General features: G+C 43.6%; 1 protein-coding gene across 1 annotated transcript; it reads left to right on the forward strand.

The window, feature by feature from the left end:
- Positions 1-5,549: 5,549 nt before the first annotated feature.
- Positions 5,550-17,005, forward strand: ITM2A (integral membrane protein 2A). The gene is made up of 6 exons (XM_074147123.1): positions 5,550-5,740; positions 10,138-10,272; positions 10,504-10,692; positions 12,064-12,174; positions 13,290-13,440; positions 15,921-17,005. Exons 1-6 carry the CDS (start codon positions 5,657-5,659, stop codon positions 16,007-16,009), a joined length of 759 nt encoding a protein of 252 aa, XP_074003224.1. The 5' UTR covers positions 5,550-5,656; the 3' UTR covers positions 16,010-17,005.
- Positions 17,006-17,758: the final 753 nt, after the last annotated feature.

A 17,758-nucleotide genomic window follows, 5' to 3' on the forward strand; every position in this document is an offset into this window, starting at 1 on the left:
GGTGATTTTTGTTAGCATTAATGGGCTAAAGTTCAGTAAGTAAGGTGATACAGTAGAATATTTTGTTCTTTAAAGTTCTTAGAAATTATTTATATTGTTATGATATCTAAAATACACACCTGCTCTTATTTAGATAGAAAACTGACAGAAAGTAGGGAGTTATTTGCAGGAAAGGTGCCTCTATAATTTTCTTACAGCTTTTTTGCTAACTAGTTACTACCAGTTCCAATTCTGATATACCTCTGCGTGATTAACAAAACTCTGCTAAAGCCCTTGAAAGATTCCCCTGTGATTTTTTAATCCCAGCTCCAAAACCTTCTATAGCCTCTTACCGCAGTGCTCAGACTGGGTGCCCAATTAACATCATCCTGTGAACAAGAAAACTCTCCAGCTGGAAGGTTGTCTCGCTATAAATCCTTTATTAATGTCATATTAACAGGTAGAGCTACTCGATATGCAAGTGCATGCAACACACACGGATGTAAACAGCCAGACCAAACCAGAGCTCTCGTTTCCTTGACTTCTTTCAGAACTGTGTCTTCACTGGAAGCCTTAGTCGATGTTTTAACCGATGATGTGCCCACGCAGCAAACGTTTTCATAGTTCAGGCGTTATTTTGATGAGGCCAGAACAGAGCTGCCCTTGTGTGCACAGCCGTATCGACACGTTGCGAAGTAAAAACCCCACATAACAAGTCAAACAAGCTACACCAGTCACCGCACAGTTCTGACAGCACATTGGGAGAACTCTGCCAACCCAGCTCTGTGGGTCTGGGAACATCTTCCCACAGCCACGGCTTGGGCTTGGCTCTATTGGTAGGCAAGCACATGCCGAGTTCAGCACAGTTTGGGGCAGAAGAGCCAAAAAAGGATGTACCTATGTCCATGCTCATCATTAAACTAAGTTCAAACAATGACTGTGGCCAACATGGGGTTGTCTGGCTGCCATTGAGAAGAGGTTGGCCATGACAGCGATGCCCGCCAAGTCCCAGGTGCAGGTGGGGGCTCTGCGTTTCTCTGAGAGACGCCCACCCCGCAGCTCTCACCCGCAAGCAGAGATTAGGACACAGAGAAGATGCCAAGGATGGAGGGGTGGGGTTAACCCCAGCACTTTCCCATGTAGGGTTTCTAACAAATACCAGCCCCTCATCAGCCCCGTGGCTCTTGCTGAGTCCGGGGGTCCGTGGCCCAGCAGCACGGTGCCACCGAGCAGGGCAGCGAGCAGAGCCCACCGTGCCGGAGGGAGAATGGCCGCCACATGCCACCCATAAGGGTGGGTCTGGGGGGAAGTGTGCCCAAAAGGAAAAAGGGGGAACCCGAGATGACACCCCTCAATGCCAAGGTAAACATGAATCTGCATCCAAAAATGCCTATTTGGTCAGTTCAGTAGGAGACAGCTTGAGCTTTGAGTGTTTATTGGTTTTCCTCTAATTTTGTGTTGAGCAATGCTTTTTTAGACCTGCCAAGGCTCTGGGTTCCTAATTCTCTGGTGTAATTCTGCTTTGCCTCACTGCAGTTACACCGGAGGTGGATTTGGCCCTTTAATTGTTTGGGGATTGCTGATCGCTCTTGGGCGTGCTGCTTGCTCGGCAGATTTTCTGGAGGACTGGAATTTCTTGTGGAATTCTGTTCTGTGAGGCAATGGCTGTGTGGGCAGGGAGTCCTCTTCACCATCGGTCTGAGCACAGCCACTAGAGGATGTGCTTTTGATGTCCTTGCTTAATTGGCAATCACCTCTTCGTCTCTGCCTCCTTCAGGCTCACTTTTTGGCTCATCGCTTCCATGGCTTATCACTACAGAGAAAACAGACTCGTGACTTTCCCCTGAATGGAAACAGGCTATTTTCCATTTAATTAATATTCCTATTTTGTAACAAGGCAATCAGTAGCGGTGAGTAATGTATGCTTTTTTTTTTTTTTTGGCCACAGATATTAATCTGATACCGCTGCAGCGAAGGAAAGCACAGCAGGCAGTGAGGGAAGTCAGTGGAGCAAACACAGCACTTGCTGTCCACAAACAGAGAATCCTCAGTCAAGGGCCTGAATTCATCTCAACCCAGTGGGAAAAACTTGCTGTTACAAAGGTTTACATTGGCAGCTCTCAGCATGACAGTTCCGTGGTCTGAAACACAGATAGATTCCTGATGAAACAAGAGTGAGGTAGAAATGCAAAGGAGGTCTGAGGGTCACCGAGCAGAGAAGGAACGGAGACCGTGAGTATCAGAGGCAGAGAGTGAGAGAAAGAGGGGCTGAGGAGTGGTGAAGGAGGGATTCTTAGCAAGAGAGCTGGAAAAGGACTGGAGGCAAAAAGTAGAACTTCAGACATCTGGATAATCATAAAACACCAAACTTGGAGAAGGTCTCCTTTCGGAAATGAGAAAGCTTGTAGTTTCTCTTTCATTTTTAACAGTCCTACCTGACGTACTTACTGTTTACCTTTCGTTGGCCTTCTTTCAGTAATTCTGCCACTCAGAAGAAAATTCAATTGATAGATGTAGTGTGTATTTAAAACTATCATGAGTTGCATGTATTAATTATTGTCTCCTTAGGTGTGCCCCCTTGATTCTGGGCTGGGGCTCCGCTGTGCCATGCCCCGTGTGTGTACAACGCTCCGCGCAGGGGACAGCCCTGTCCCCTGTCAACTCCTGCGATGCGCAGCGAGAGCACGAAGTGCACGCGGATTCAGGGCTAACAAAAAAAAATTGCTGAACGCCGAGCTGCGTGCGAGTGACCCTTGAAATGTAAAACGTGCCCTTACACGTCTTGCCAGAGTGATCACAGCTCTGTTTGAGCTAGAACAATATACACCCGGCTGAGGATTATGCACAAACGTAGGAGCATCTCCTGCTTCAAAGTCGGAGAACACTTTGCAAACTAGGACAAATATAATATCATATTATTCCCAAAAGGCAAGGAAGTATTCTGCTGGCACACATGAGAAGGAGAGAGAATAAATGTGAATGCAGTCTGTGTTTTTTAAAAAGTACATTACAATAGTTAAGAAATTCATAACGTAGTAAAAATTAAGCTTAGCGCTATGCACAATTGCTCAAAAAGATGCTTCAGGTGGCATTATCTACCGAATCGGTGAGTGGTCCAGTAAAAGATATTACCTCACCTTATAAACCTTGCTCTGTAATATTCTCAGGCTGTCTGAGCTACTTACATCATCACTGCCGCTAAAAAGGGAGGTGTCAGTATTTAATGTCACTTTTAAGAAATACAGTTCGGCTTCTCTTTGTGAGCAAGCTTAAAGGTAACAGAATCATAGCCACTATGGCACACCATTTCACCCTTCTTTTGGGGCAAATTCCTCCAGTCTCTAAGACAATCTAGTCTGTATATTTGTTAAATTTTTAAGCAGTGTTGCTTTAACATTACAAACACCAGAAGGATTAAAAGGATAACTAAGGATAATGGGATAATCTCTTGTCTTTCAAGGTGATAAAGATGATCTCGGAATAAATACCAGTGAACTAAACCCAGGGTATTTTAGTAGAAAGAAAAATCAGAATTTCAGAAGAAATTCTTAATCAAAAGAATAAGTGATATTATTTATTTAGATCTCTTGGGATTTCCAGGCCTAAAGTGCAGCCAACAGATGGCAAGTCTGAAAGAAAACTGGGCCAGTACTGGGAGGCTGATGCAACAGCATTTTACAGGTGATGTGGAGGAGTCACCCATGGAGATCTCTAATATTTATTCAGTCTAACAGCTTGATGATTTCAGGATGGCAAAAACCCCCAAATTTTCTTATGCCTACGCATCTCAGGCTGGAATTTGTCCTTCCCAGACAAATCTGGTATTGTAACTGCTCTACAAAATACAGTCTTTGCAGGAGGAGCTTTATTTGGAAGGAGTTGTTACTGACTGGATTGACAGTTATTATCAGGTGTGTAAGGATAGGAAGAATTGTTTGATGATGCCGGCATTACTTTCTCCTGGACTCTCACGAGTTGTGAACACATTAAGATTGTCACAGATGCTACAAATAGAAATGCGTCAAAAAAACCCATGACAAATCTTAGGAGAGTTCCGGTTTTGCAAATTCAGCAAGTGCAAACAAATGTCAAAAAAACATATATTTTTAAATTTTTGTCAGAGCACAGCATTTCAAGGTGTGTCCACCTCTTGCAACAGCTCATAGAACACAGGCAGTGAGCAAGCCGGGATGTACAGATGCTAATCCTGATAAATAGCCAGGGTCTATTTCAGTTTTATTTCTGTGTTCTTGTTCAAGTAAAGGTGTTAGGTAACTGGAAGATAAAGTAAATTTGTTTAAACACGAAGTAATTATACTAGATTAAGGTACTGAAAATTATTCATACAATTTTTAAACTGCCAGGTTGTAGAGTACAGATATTGCATCGGCAATACAGGAAACTTACTTAATATGGTTTTAAATCTGTGTTTTAGGGACTTTGAGGAGAATATGGCTTAGCTTATTCCTAATATGCTAAAGCTAGGAAGTATCAAAATTAATTTTTCGCTGGTTTCTTGGTAAAATGAAGAAAAAGTGTTTTCTGTTACTAGACAAAGTCAGGTTAAATAGACATAAAAGACTTTGGTCTTCTCTGACTTCAGTCAAAATTCTTATTAACATGAAAGGCAGCAATATCAAATCTATGATCTTGAAAGGAAGTAACAGTGGTGCTGCATCTGTAGAATAACAGGAACATGCTTTGAATGCTGGAATACACGCTGCGTTTTGTTTACACTTAGAAGAATTACTTATTGCTATATTTGCATAGTGCTCAGTTCTGTTTAATTACAGCTGTCTGCGAGGAAGAGTTCAATGGTGTAGGCACCAGATTCAAACCAGATTTCTTTCTAGAGCCATAAAGTCAAATTCTAGTGAGACGGACACAGTCTTTCATCTGTATGAGGGCCAGGATCGTTTCAGACAGTCTAATACATAGAGCCTTTTCTTCTTCTCCCCCTTTGGAGACATTAAATGAACGGTGATGCCTCGTCTGTCTCCTTGGCTGTTAAATATCCCTTAGGCCGTAATTTACAAGAGAAGGGAGGCTCCTTGACTGAAAATATCCCCATCCCTGTCCCTGTGCCATACTGAATGTGGCCCAGAGATGCCTCCTTTTCACCAGCGATGCGCTCCCCGGTGTGAAATACAGAATATTAGACGTATGTAGGACTGTCTGCACAAATGGTGCACAAAGCTACAAGGAAATAAAACGACTGATGTGAAGGCGGACTAGAGAAGCATGCAACGAAAGCCGCTTGCTGCTGTCCCCTCGCGGCCTCGCCCTCCCCACACCACTGCCAGCCCTCCCACCCCCCAGATTTCAGGCTGATTTTAGGGTGCAGGTCTTTTAAGGCAGGAGTTTACTCCCTGCCCTTGCCTGGGAAGCTCCCTGTGCAGCCACGGAGCTGCTCGGCCTCTAACAAGGACAGCCGTGCTGCTTCTAGAAAGCTCCAGGGGACTAAAGGCCGCCCCAGGCCCGCCTGAGGGGCCGCCATGACGGGCTGCGCCTCAGGGCCGAGGCAGCGCGCCCGGCCTGCAGGGGGCGCTCTTCCCTCTCGCCCGGGAGGCGGGGCTTGGCGGCGGGGCGTGCCCTGGGGCGTGGCCAGCTGGTCCCGCCCCGCCCCGCCGCCCGCAGGCAGTTCATCGGGGAGGCGGCGGTGCGCAGCAGCGGAGCCATGGTGAAGATTGCCTTTAACTCCCCCTTCGCTCAGAAGGATGAGCCCAAGAAGGAAGGGGCCGAGGCGCTGGTGGCCGATAAGGTGCGGGGAGACGGGTCTCTCCGCTGCCGGGTCGCGGCAGGGGGGGAGCGGGGCCGAGGGACGGCGGTGTTGGGGGGGGCGGTCAGGAGGAGGTGGAAGCCGCCGCCATCTTCTCACGGAGGCAGCGGGTCGGGGGAAGGCAACCGGCAGCCCGCAGAGCCCCCGGCTGCCGCTCCGCCGCTCCCTTTGGCGCTTCCCGGCGTTGGGGCAGCTTTCTAGCTGGGGGGCGGCTGCTCTGCCATCAGCCCCGGGGTGTGCTTGGGGGGGTCGCTCCCCTCAGGGCCGCCGCCGTGAGGGGCCGTCGGGCGGGCGGTGCGGGTCTGAGGGGGCTCGAGCGCCCCGCGCTGCCGCAGCCCTTTTGCCGTGCCCTCGCCACAGCCATTTTGGTAGCCCTGCTGCCGGTCGGGAGGCCCCGGGCGGTGCCGAACTGACATGCCCGGGGCAGGCCCGGCTGTTTATCAGGCAGCTGGGCCCCTGCCAGGGCCCTGCTTCCTGACGGGGCTTTAAACCAGGGCCCTGCTTCCTGACGGGGTTTTAAACCTTCGCAGCCCGCAAGGAGGGTGAGTCCTGCGCCCTGGCGAGCTCCGGGGCTCGGCTCTGGCCGGGGAAAGTGCTGTGCCCTCGGTGGCAGGCTGGCTTCTCCCCCAGGGAAGAGCTGGTTTGTGTCTTCCCAGCAAATAAAGTGGGTTAGGGCTCATCTTCCGCTCGCTGCTGCTGCTCTGAAACCTTCGTAGGCAGCGAGTTGGGAGAGCGGCGCTGCGGTGAGGTGTCTGGGCTTCTGGTATGTCTGGCTTAAATGGAGAAACCTGCTATAAAGGGTTTTAAATAGAAACTCAGGCAAGTACTCTGTGGTTGGCTTTTCCTTCCTAACGAGTTGCCGCGTCGCTGGCTTGAATTGAACTTTCCAAATCTGTGGGAGACTTTATTTTGAAGATGTCTTGCTTAGCTGCTGACGTTTTTAGTCAGATGAGGAAGATCAGCGTATAGGTAAATAAATCAGTAGCTCTAGAGGAGGAATATGGGATGGACTGAGTTTATTCGTATGAGAGAGTAGGATTAATAAAAAAAAAAACCCAAAAAACAGAACACAACACTTGTGGACTTGGACTCTAGTGTCTTTATTTCCCCTCCTGCGCACTTCTGTAATCGGGAAAGCAGCTTGTCTTCCAGACTACAGAGCCTCTGCCTCTCTTTAAGTAACCCCCTTGTAAAAGGGGAAGGGGTGCAGAGTGGTGTTACTGCTCAGTGGACTCTTCTGAGCTCTAGGAGTTGTATGTGTGCACAGTTAATACAGTAGCACTGAATTACTAGATCAAGAGGAGAGGGAGAAAGTAGTGAAACAGTGTCAATAAAGGAGTAATTTAAATTTTGAAAGTGTCAGTAGTCTGGCCAATTTTATGTAGAACAGGCTCATCAGCTACTCCTGGGGCAACTTGTTACGTATATTCTTGCTGGCCCTGTACCAGGCACGTTCTGAGCATAATAGCTCATAGAATGATTAGAGTTGGAGGGGACCTTGAGGATCATCCAGTTCTAGCGCCCCTGCCATGGGCAGGGACACCTCCCACTAGACCAGGTTGCTCAAAGCCCCCTCCAACCTGGTCTTGAACCCCTCCAGGGATGGGGCAGCCACAGCTTCTCTGGGCAGCCTGGGCCAGGGTCTCACCACCCTCACAGCAAAGAATTTCTTCCTAATACCTAACCTAAATCTTCCCTCTTTCAGTTTAAAACTGTTAGCCGTCATCCTGTGGGTCCCCCCTGATTGAGAGTCCCTCCCCAGCTTTCCTGTAGCCCCTTTAGGGGACTGGAAGAGGCTCTGAGGTCTCCTCGGAGCCTTCTCTTTTCCAGGCTGAACCCCCCCAACTCTCAGCCTGTTCTCACAGCAGAGGGGCTCCAGCCCTCGTAGCATCTTCGTGGCCTCCTCTGAACTCTCTCCAACAGGTCCAGGTCCTTAACCTTATTAGAACTAATATGCACCTAGACCCTTTCTTCTCTTCTCATGATAGCTACTCATGCTGCTTTTTTATATCTGTCACAATATTCTATGTGTTTGCAAAAGTGTACGTGATTTTTTTTAACAACTCCTCACTCTGACTTAAGGGCTTAGAGTTGCCTGTAAACATCAAGTTCACAGTTTTACTCCAAGACAAACTTGTTCTAGTGCTTGTTCATGTCTCCTTTTTCTGGAATATTTGTGCAGAGCAAACAAGCTTAATGGCTAATGTTGGCTGAAGCAGCATGATAAAAGTCCCCTAGAATATCTGCACAAAACACTTGAGCTTGCAGAATACTCTCCCTGCAGATTCTTTGGAGCTGACTGTGTCAACAGTGTCTCTTGAGCTAGCTGCAGATGTTAACTCAAGTGATTTTTCTTCTTCTGCTCTCTTAGTCCTAGTTTGCTTTGCTGGTTACTGTGCAACTTAGAACTGCGTTTTCTTTGCAGGCTTTTTATGACTTTTATTATTTTTGAGCAGAGGCTTTGTAACCTACTGGAGCAAAGTCTTCATGTTGTGTTCTCTTATCAGCTGTCAACTCTTTCTTCTCAGGTTCAGGCTGCCTACATAGCTTCTTAATATGATAAATGCCTTTGCTTTGTTTGAAATACGTGTAGTGCAAGTGTAGCTAATCACGTCGACATCATTCAAGCACTGGGGCGTCAGTATTGCCAAAACCTGCTGCAGACTGTTGTGTTCAAGTAATGATAGGCTAGATGAGTAAGGTACGGAAGGGTGAAGGCGGCAGATTATGAAGAGAACAGCATTAACCTTGATCTTAAAAGCCAGTTAACTCTGAAAGACGGTTTTCACATAATGGCATATAAATGTGGCATAATTCTGACTTGAAACTAGTTTGGGGTTTTTGTTTTTGACAAATGCTTAACTAGCCAATTGTAGTGGCTTATGTCTCGCTGAACCAACATTTTTCCGTTTGGAGGATGCGAGAGTGGAATGTAGGAGTATTGACTTTCGCAAAACAGCTTGTTTTTTTGTTTCAGTAATTGCATAGCTGATGCATTTGACTTTTACACTGCTATATCTTGCTGAGCAGGGAAATATGTGCAGCCTTTGTAATAATACTGTGGCTTGTTGTGATCGCAGGTTTTTTAAATATGTTTGTTTCTACAGCAGTGCAAATAGTGGGATTCAAAGAAAGGCCGTGGAAGCTGCTGTGCTAAATCTATCTACTGACTCTAGGAACAACACAAAGAAAAAGATCTTTTGCTGTGAAATCCAGTTTTTCTTCCTGACCAGTAGAAAGAGCAGGTCTTGAAAGTGACCTGCTAAATACCAGAGTCATGAATCATTAAAGAGACATACTTGACCAAATATATCGATTATCTAAACATTTGGGGTTTGTTCCTGTGTGTTTGTTTTTTAAAGACACAAAACCAGTGTGTGTTTGCCCAAACGGAGTGTCATTTTGGATTGTTTGGTATTTGACAGTACTTTTGCAGTTCTTCTCTCAACTCGGCTTGTGTGAGCCTTTCACCTGGAAGTCTGGAAAGGCACTGAAAGAGCTCTTGTCATTGCAGAGCTACTAGTGGTGTCTGAATGGCAATCATTATTACACAACTTACCACCATGTTGCGTGATAGTGATAGTGGTTTCCTCTGGAAGCAGTAATCTTCCCTTTGAGAGAGCTCTTGGCGGGGGGGAAAACAAATCACCAGACTAAAGAGATAAGTTTCAGGCTGCTAGAAACAAAACTTCCTTGGGGGTTGGGTGGAAGGAGGAGTATTTTGAAGCTGCAAGGTAGGATGCGACACAGGGACTTATTTTTGTTTGGCATAATTTGAAGCTGCATTTAATCTGATGAGTCCACTCTTTCATAGTGGACTTCACTTGTGCATATTACAAGTTCTAAAACTTAAATGTTTGTGTCCGATGTTCCTCAGCTAATAGACAAAGTTGCATCTTAGCTTTTTCTGTTAGTCCTGCTTTGTAAGGAAAAGTAATGTTATCTTATTCCGTCTGATAGCAAGAGGAAGATAGGAAATAGGCTATTGGGAAGAGGCCTGAAAACACTGTGTCCCTTCAAACGACCTTGCGCTACAAATCTTGCTTTCCTTGTACTGTATTGCGGCTGCAGCGCTGTCTCTTTTGTTACAGTGATTTAAATTTCTTACACCTCAAATAGTTTCTTGATAAAGGTTTGTCTAGAAAGCATCCTCTAACTGAGAAAATATCCTCTTTCAGTGCTGTTTGAAAACTGATCTTAGTATGATGCAGTATTATTTCATGTACATGTTTTCTTATTATATGATGCTTGACTTAAAATTCTCACTGCACACCTAGAAGAAATAGAAGATGATAGGTCAAGGTGAAGCAGCAGAGAACGGCTTACTTTCAGTTCTGAGAAGCTACGCTTTCTAAGGTCTCATCCCCCTTTATTTAAAGGATCCAGAAGTTGCCACCACACGCGGAGGTGAAAACTCATCTGGAAGATGTCTGTTGACTCTACTGGGTCTAGCATTCATCTTGGCAGGTGTTGTTGTTGGCGGAGCCTGCATCTACAAGTACTTCATGCCTAAGGTAATGTGAAAGTTCTCTTTTCTTTAAGCATCGCTGAATAATAAAAGTGTAATTATAAATGGATTACAACTATAATAGAAAACCTCCAATAACTGGGACATGAGGACTGCTGTGTCCTTTATAAAACCTCCAGGTGTGACAGATGTGTACTTTGTCATGGCATAAGTGTTAGAAATGCAGTTGTAAAGCAACATTCACTGTAAAAATAACTAGCCTTGCTCTTACTTTCAGCATAAGGTGTACCGTGGTGAAATGTGTTACTTTGAAAATGAAAATCGTGATCGTGCAGTGGAACCATATTTCCTCCCTATTGCTGAGGAAGCCGACATTCGAGAAGATGACAACATTGCCATCATTGATGTGCCCGTTCCAAAGTTCTCGGACAGTGATCCAGCAGCGATTGTTCATGACTTTGATAGGGTGAGTATGTGTGAAGCGATAAGAAATAACTATTCTTGTCTCTCACTGGGAGACTGTGGAGCAGATGGTAATCAGAACAGCTCCAGGGTTTGCATTCTTGGGACTTTTAAAGCTTACTGTCAGTCCACGTTTCTCTTTGGGGATGGGTTTAAGTGTGGGAAATCTGACCCTTTTAACTGTATAATCGTAGACTTCTGCAAGGGAGGAGTGTTACAAGAATGTTAGACGAGTTCATACCGACAGTGACTCTAACTGTATCGTTTCTCAGCACAAGGCATCTCAGTGCTATGCAGCTTTAGATGTTGTTGCCCATAGGATATCTGGAAGTGACACTTGCTATTTGGTTAAGAATCCTATGTAAATGAAAGTGAGGATAGAACAGTGTAAATGTGAGTTACGAAACAGGGAAACTGAGGATTCGGTCAGAGATTGCTGTAACGCAGTTTTGCACAAGTGTGGGCTGCTTCTCCTTGGATAAGTGAACTAAAAAAATCACTTCAAGTGGCTGAAACCTAGAACTTGAAAATGCCGTGTTAGTTGTATGAAGTTTCTCTAAAGTCAAGACGAGAGAATGGTTTTAATTTGACTTTTTTATTAAAGTTGTGTGGATAGTATTAACAGTTACCCTTAGTCAGCTGTAAAAGCTCTTGTAGGTTGGTTGTGAGGCAAACCTTGGCAATGCAGATACAATCATGGTAAAGACACCAGAACTGGCCTCTGTACGTGCTGTCTTTTAACAGTAGCATGGAATGCCACGCAGCCAGGCCATGCTGCCTGTGTTCACGGTATTTGCAGCTTTTATCTGTGTTGTCTTGATAGAACCTTGGCTATAACTTTAAGGATTCAGGCAACTTAAGAACTTCAGTTTCTTCTACCTAAGAGCTGTGCAAAGTCATAGTAAAACAAGTAGATGCATTCATAATTTTAGTCCCTGCAGTTCTTGCACTCAGTGGTAAATCTGGTGGGGCTTTCTAGAGACTAATACTTTTTCTGAAGAACTATTTACAGGGAGTTATTGCTTATCCACAGTTGGATACCTTTTGTTTGCACTGTCCTTAATTGGCCTTCTTCAGCTATGACAGCATACTCCCAAATACTTTCTCTGTATTAATACAAACTGTACTCATTTAGAATTATGATAGAAACCGCTCTCCCTTCTGTACAAAAGTCCTGTTGTGAACCATAAGTTATAACCACTTTGTTTGCAAAAGTGGTAATAGCTAAATTCTTACACTGGATAGTTCATGAATGCATTGCTTTGATACCAGCTGTGCGCCGTCTCCAGCTTTTTGAGCTTCCTTCTTAGTCCTTGTAGAATTGTGTTCTAATAATCAAAGGCTGCAATTAATTGAAAACTTCTTTTCAAAATAGCTTTTGACAGCATATCTTGACTTGCAACTGGGTAACTGCTACGTGATTCCACTGAACACGTCCATAGTTATGCCACCAAGAAATCTGATGGATCTCTTCGCAAAACTGGCGGTACGTGGAAACTTTACTGTTTTGTTATGCTGACAAGATCCCTTTTGATAAGAATTCTGGGTGTTGCTCCTGAACTACTGTCTCTTGCTAGAACAGTCCTCTTGCCATCAAAGTACATAATCCCCCTGGCTCAGTCACTGTACTGAAGTTAAGGCCAGCTGTCAGTGTATATTATGTTGAGTAGATTCATGCTTAATGCTCTTATTAATACCTAGCTTTATGAAAGCTGAAAGCAACTAGCAAATAGGTTAAATTTAGCTATTATAAAAGAATTTGATAAAGCTCCAAATATCATTGAAAGCCTAAACCTGAAAGTTACTACCGGAAAGCTGACTTGCCCCGTGAGAGTTTTAATGAAAAGAACAATGTGAACTTGTTCTTCTGTTCTTTTGGCACTGTAGTTATGGGTTCATCGCCAGCACTTTGACTCTTCAGTGACTAAAACTTATTTTTTCCCAGAAGACTTGCTTGTCTTACGGGTCAGGTTGATAGAGCTTGCTGCTACTTTCAAATTAAATGCAATAGTGAGCTATCGTGTACCAAATGTGCTTTTCAAAAAAGTTATTGACTCCCCTGCACCTAGAGCTGGAGGCCACCTGATATAGATTAGCTTGTATGATTTTCATGAAGACAAGCTTTAAGTGTGTCTCCATGCCTCCATTTTTAGGAGTTGGTCCTGAGGGGTGGGAAGTTTCAGTTGTGCTGTGATTATGTGGTGAAGACTTAACTTCTGTAGGTCACACTGCTTTTACTTATTGTATTCAAAATATATTGCCTCAAACACAGTAACTTTAGCAATACTTTTTCTCCTTTTAACTGCAGACTTTGTTGCATACAAATAAACTCCAACAGGTTGTATTTATGTTTGCTTCATGTGAGGCAAGTAGTGTTATGGTTAACTGTGCTTTGGATGTAACTGCAACTGTTTGAAATAACCTTTGTCAGTTTTTAACTTCCCTGGTATGCAGCTGGTTCAAGACTGGCATATCTTAGTATTAAAAAGAAGGAAAGCTGGAATCTAGTGCTTGAAGCCCTTCCAAAGCAAAGAGTAAAATGTAGTGATGTGTATCCGTTGTTAACAGAATATTGTTTCTCAAGGTTTTTTTCTCTTTTAGACTGGCTCTTACCTGCCTCAGACCTACCTAGTCCGTGAAGAAATGGTGGTTACAGAGGAGATAGATAATGTGTCTGATTTGGGTATCTTCATCTACCAACTCTGTGTTGGAAAAGAGACGTTCAGACTTCAGCGCAGAGACCAGATAACGGGTAAGTCCCTTTCAGAAAAAAAATAATCTGTTGTTTGAGTAGGGAAAGGGTAAATACGTAAACTTCTGGATTTTTTAGACTTGGAAATGTATGACTGCTCATCATGAGCTGAAACTAACCATAGAACTCAAGGGTATTTTCCCCTACTTTCAAATATGTATCTGAAGTTTCAACTGAACATGACGAGAGAGAGTTTCAGTTATGGTATTAGAGGTTGCCTGCCCAAACCAAATTTGAACTTAAGCTTATTTCTGTTCCATTTTTTTGGTTGAAGCTGTAAGTTAGGTTGGCCCCAAATTCATATAATCCATCTGATAATGTGAGTCTGTGTAGGTGCAGTTTAGTCTGTCACTGTCATATCTAAAACTGGGTTACAGGAGCACAGAGCTAAAGCATTATCTTCTGGTTCATTTGCTCTGGGGGGAAAAAAAAAAAAATTGAACATCTAGCTCCGGACATCCCAGACTTCCTCTCTAAAAGAGGAAGAACACCTCATAGGAACTTCTGAGCTCAGTTTCTTTATTGCCTATCTCCTTGTGCCACCCCCTGCTGTTCTGTGGAAAGGATCGAATTTGAGGTGTCAGTGGTTTTGACACACTGGGAGGAGGCCTGGAGTACAGAAATCTGCTGCTATGAATTTTAGTTCACTGTAGTTCTCAAAATATTTCATAGTTTACTGCTCTCACCAAACACATAGCAAAGTAATCCTTTGTCAGTTACAGCCTTTCAGAATGCAAATGTTTGGTTTGTCAGAATTCTCTACTCTGGTTTTCCTGCCAACCTCTTAGGCAAGAGTTTCCTCAGCTCGGTTACAGCTTGCAGCATCAGGAGCCGCATCTGCTGTTTGGTAGAGACTACAGCCTCTTACTGGATGGAAGGCTCTGTATGTGCGAGCATAAAACTGGTCCTGTGTAGCTAACGGTGTAGGGCACAGGAAGCAACAGTAAATGTTGCCTTTATGGGAGGGAACTTGTGTGTCTCTTAGACTTGTTCACAAAAGCGTCTTCACAACAGCTAAATTGACTGCTGCTGTGACTGAAAGACTATCTACAGACAATACTGCGAAGAGCGTTCATGATGTTTCCTTAAATCATCTTGCTATAGCATCTTGTTGACATCTTCACTGCATAGTAAGAGGCTTGTACAGAATACTTGCCCAAAAGGGTTCTAGTAAATGAATAATGGCTCTTGGTACAGTTTCTGTTCTGTAACTAACCTTGTTTGCCCTTGGAGGAGGAAGGGAGGCAGGAAATCTAGTCAAATAAAAGACTTCTGCTGAGGAGAAAACTGTTCAGGGGCAAGACTTGTCTTGCCTTCCAGATCAAATTTCTAGAACGCCTTTCTTCTAGTGTGTACAAGCCATGCACATGTAAACAGTTAGACTGAAATGGATAAAATCATGTAAGTTCTGTGGAGAAATATTCTCATGTAGCTGCTGCTGCGTTGGCTCTCCGATTTTTGTAGAATTTGTGGGTTCATCTGTAAGATCAAACTGACCTCTGGTTCTGCAGCAGTTCCCTGGAGTTGTAAATGAAGGCATGTGAGAAACTGGACAGGTTTTCCTGACTGTTCAATTATGAACCCATTTAGATAGTCACTGGGAACTTGTAGAGGCATTAAGACTGAGATGAATTGAAGGGCAGTCTATAGTTTAAGTTTATAAAAACTAAAGCAGTGCCCTGCTGGGTTTGATTTAAGCGGTAGTGCTCCTGCTTACTCTGAACAATTCTCTGCTTATTAAACAATCCATAAATCTTTCTTCTCTGATTTTTATATATTGAAGTATTTCTGTTGAGCAGCTTGTCTCTGATGGCAGGACTGCTATATTCTTGTCTCCTAACACAGATTCACAGCTGATACAGGTGAACCGCCTATGTCAGATCCGATGCTGGCATGTCCCAAAACAGAGAAAATAACTTAAATAGTGTTAGGAAAAACTTCAGTAAGATCATCAGCTGAGTGGCAAATCCTTACAGGGCTCTTGTCAAATTGTAGGCTGCACTATAGTTGTTCTGTGTTAATACATATTGGGTGTGGGGAAACACTGATAAAGAACTATTTTATTTTTTTTTCCTGCATCCTCTCTAAGTTTTTGAACTCATTCCCTGTAACTTCAGTCTGTTTTGCTTTTTCTTTGTGGTTAGGAAGAGCTATGAGAAACTTTGCCAAAAACAATCTATTTAGTGTTGTGTCTTCTATCACTAAACTGGTGGCAGGATACTGGAAAAAAGTGTGTGCTTGCTGTGTCCCCTGTGCTGTATGTGGTCCCCTCTTCTGCTGTTACCATACTGAAAATGAGGGAGGCTTTCTCATAGAAAACAAAACTGTTATCAAGCTCTGGTGGCAATTCATGGCTTTAGAAACATTATGTACTGAATGGTTGTGTCTTGCTGCTGTTCATAATGATACAAAACTTGTAAATACTTGCTGCTGGATTCCAGATCTGCTTCATTCAGGCTCTTGTCTTCTCTCGTCCCCAGGTCTGCAGAAACGTTCAGTGGAGAACTGTCACTCAATCAGACACTTTGAAAACTCTTTCGTTGTTGAAACAAAGATCTGTCAACAGTGAAAGGTGTCGGATGGGAGGTGACTAGTTCACACCTTCATTGAGAAGTCTGAGCATTAGACGTCGACTTCTTAAATTAAAATGTGCAGTGATAATCAAAAGCCTTATGCATTTTCTGTGTATTGCTTGTATTTCAAAAGACAAAGTCACCATTTCAGCTTTCTTTGATCCTTGGTATAACTTTTTAGTTGTCTCATGTAAAACTTAAATTTGAGTAAGGTTTTTTTAGAAGGTTAATATCAGTTTATCTGTTGAATGTGTTTGATTTAGTGTAATCTGGGAATGGCAGAAAAATATATATATATATAAAAAATGTTAACCAATTCCTTGGCTGGAACCAATTCTCTTCACCTTTCACAGAATGATTAATATTAATAATCTGTGGTTTGCACATCTTGTGTAGTTCTGTAGAATAGCTCTGCACTCCGTATCCTGGCTAAAAAAACCTTCTGATGAGTATCACTAAAGGTTTATTTTAACTACCATGTGAAGCATGTAAAATCCAACCTCAGTGATCACAAACCTCTAGCACCTAACACTACCCTCTTTCATTTTGTGCAATTACTGTATTGATTTCATATGTATATTTGGAACCTTCCCCGAGCTTACGTTTAATTCTTCTACCTTGGTTTGGTTTTGTGGTATTTAGTTGTTAGATTCAGATAGAGTTGCTCTTAAAGCTTGTCAGTATTTTTGGTTATGAATTGGTTTATCCTGTAACTTCCTATTTCAAGAATCTGTTCTGGTATAGCTCACTTGTGAATGTGACTGTAGTTGTAAACTTAAACTACTCTGGCTTATATAAACTTTTTAGATCAACTTTTTATGAGCAAGTAGCATTACTACTGCAGTCAGAGCATTGTTCTTTTTTTTGAAAGCTGCAGTATAAAGATAATGAAGAGTTAGCCTCCTGCAGTTGATGAACTTGAGAGTTTTATTAAGGGACTTTATATTGGCATAAATTCTGCAACCCTATAATAAATGTTTCTCTAAAATGTTGGTGTTTGTGTGATTTCATGGCGCAGAGGCAAGTACATGGTACTCTGGTATATGGCCCAGGTGGGGGAAGTGGTGGTTTTGGGCCTGGGCCAGCATGTGGTGCTCTTACTCCTCTTACCCTCACCTCTTTTTCAGCTTGTGAAGCCAAATTTCCTCTTCCTGTTGCTGTGGAAATGCTTTGTGGTGCGAAATGAACTTGGGGAGCAGAGGGAGGAAGAGACATCTCGCTTCAAACTTGATGCCCCAGTGGTCAATTCTCGGTGCTGTTCAGGGCTGTAAGTGGCATCCACTGAGCATGGGGGTAGTAACTGTCAGGTGTGCTATAGAAAAGGAAGGATGTACTCCATAATTCATCCATTTGGGTATTGGTGTTGATGAGGCTGGTGATTAAAGGTTTGCTTGTCTCTGTGTATTTGTGGCAGTGTTAATGAGAAGTCTTTTCAGCATACTATAATACACCAAGACAGCAGAGGGCTAATCAACAGCTTATTGTAGCACCTCTCAGTGTTCACCCCTGAGCTTTGTTGTGCTTTAAGTTCAGAGCTATGAGAGTGCTGCGGTGAGATTCCTGTGACTGGTTGCTCAAAGAGCCAAAGTGTGTCTTTGAACCCTTCTGGCTTTCCTGGAAAGTAACTTGGATTATACAAGTGGTAGTACAAGAATGGGCAGGCTTTCTCTGCTGAGAAAGAGGGAGTGAGAGGTGACTATAGGAGTAGCTGCTCTCAGTCATTGTGAAGCTGTGCAGGGTAAAGA

This window comes from Numenius arquata, chromosome 5, assembly GCF_964106895.1.
Source record: "Numenius arquata chromosome 5, bNumArq3.hap1.1, whole genome shotgun sequence".
NCBI classification, from domain to species: domain Eukaryota; kingdom Metazoa; phylum Chordata; class Aves; order Charadriiformes; family Scolopacidae; genus Numenius; species Numenius arquata.

Bases quoted from the DNA above. Each gene is read 5' to 3' on its own strand.
- ITM2A (XM_074147123.1), top strand. From the start codon at position 5,657: ATGGTGAAGATTGCCTTTAACTCCCCCTTCGCTCAGAAGGATGAGCCC. The intron at 5,741-10,137 runs GTGCGGGGAGAC...CTTTATTTAAAG, and splicing joins AGGCGCTGGTGGCCGATAAG to GATCCAGAAGTTGCCACCAC. The intron at 12,175-13,289 runs GTACGTGGAAAC...TTTCTCTTTTAG, and splicing joins ATCTCTTCGCAAAACTGGCG to ACTGGCTCTTACCTGCCTCA.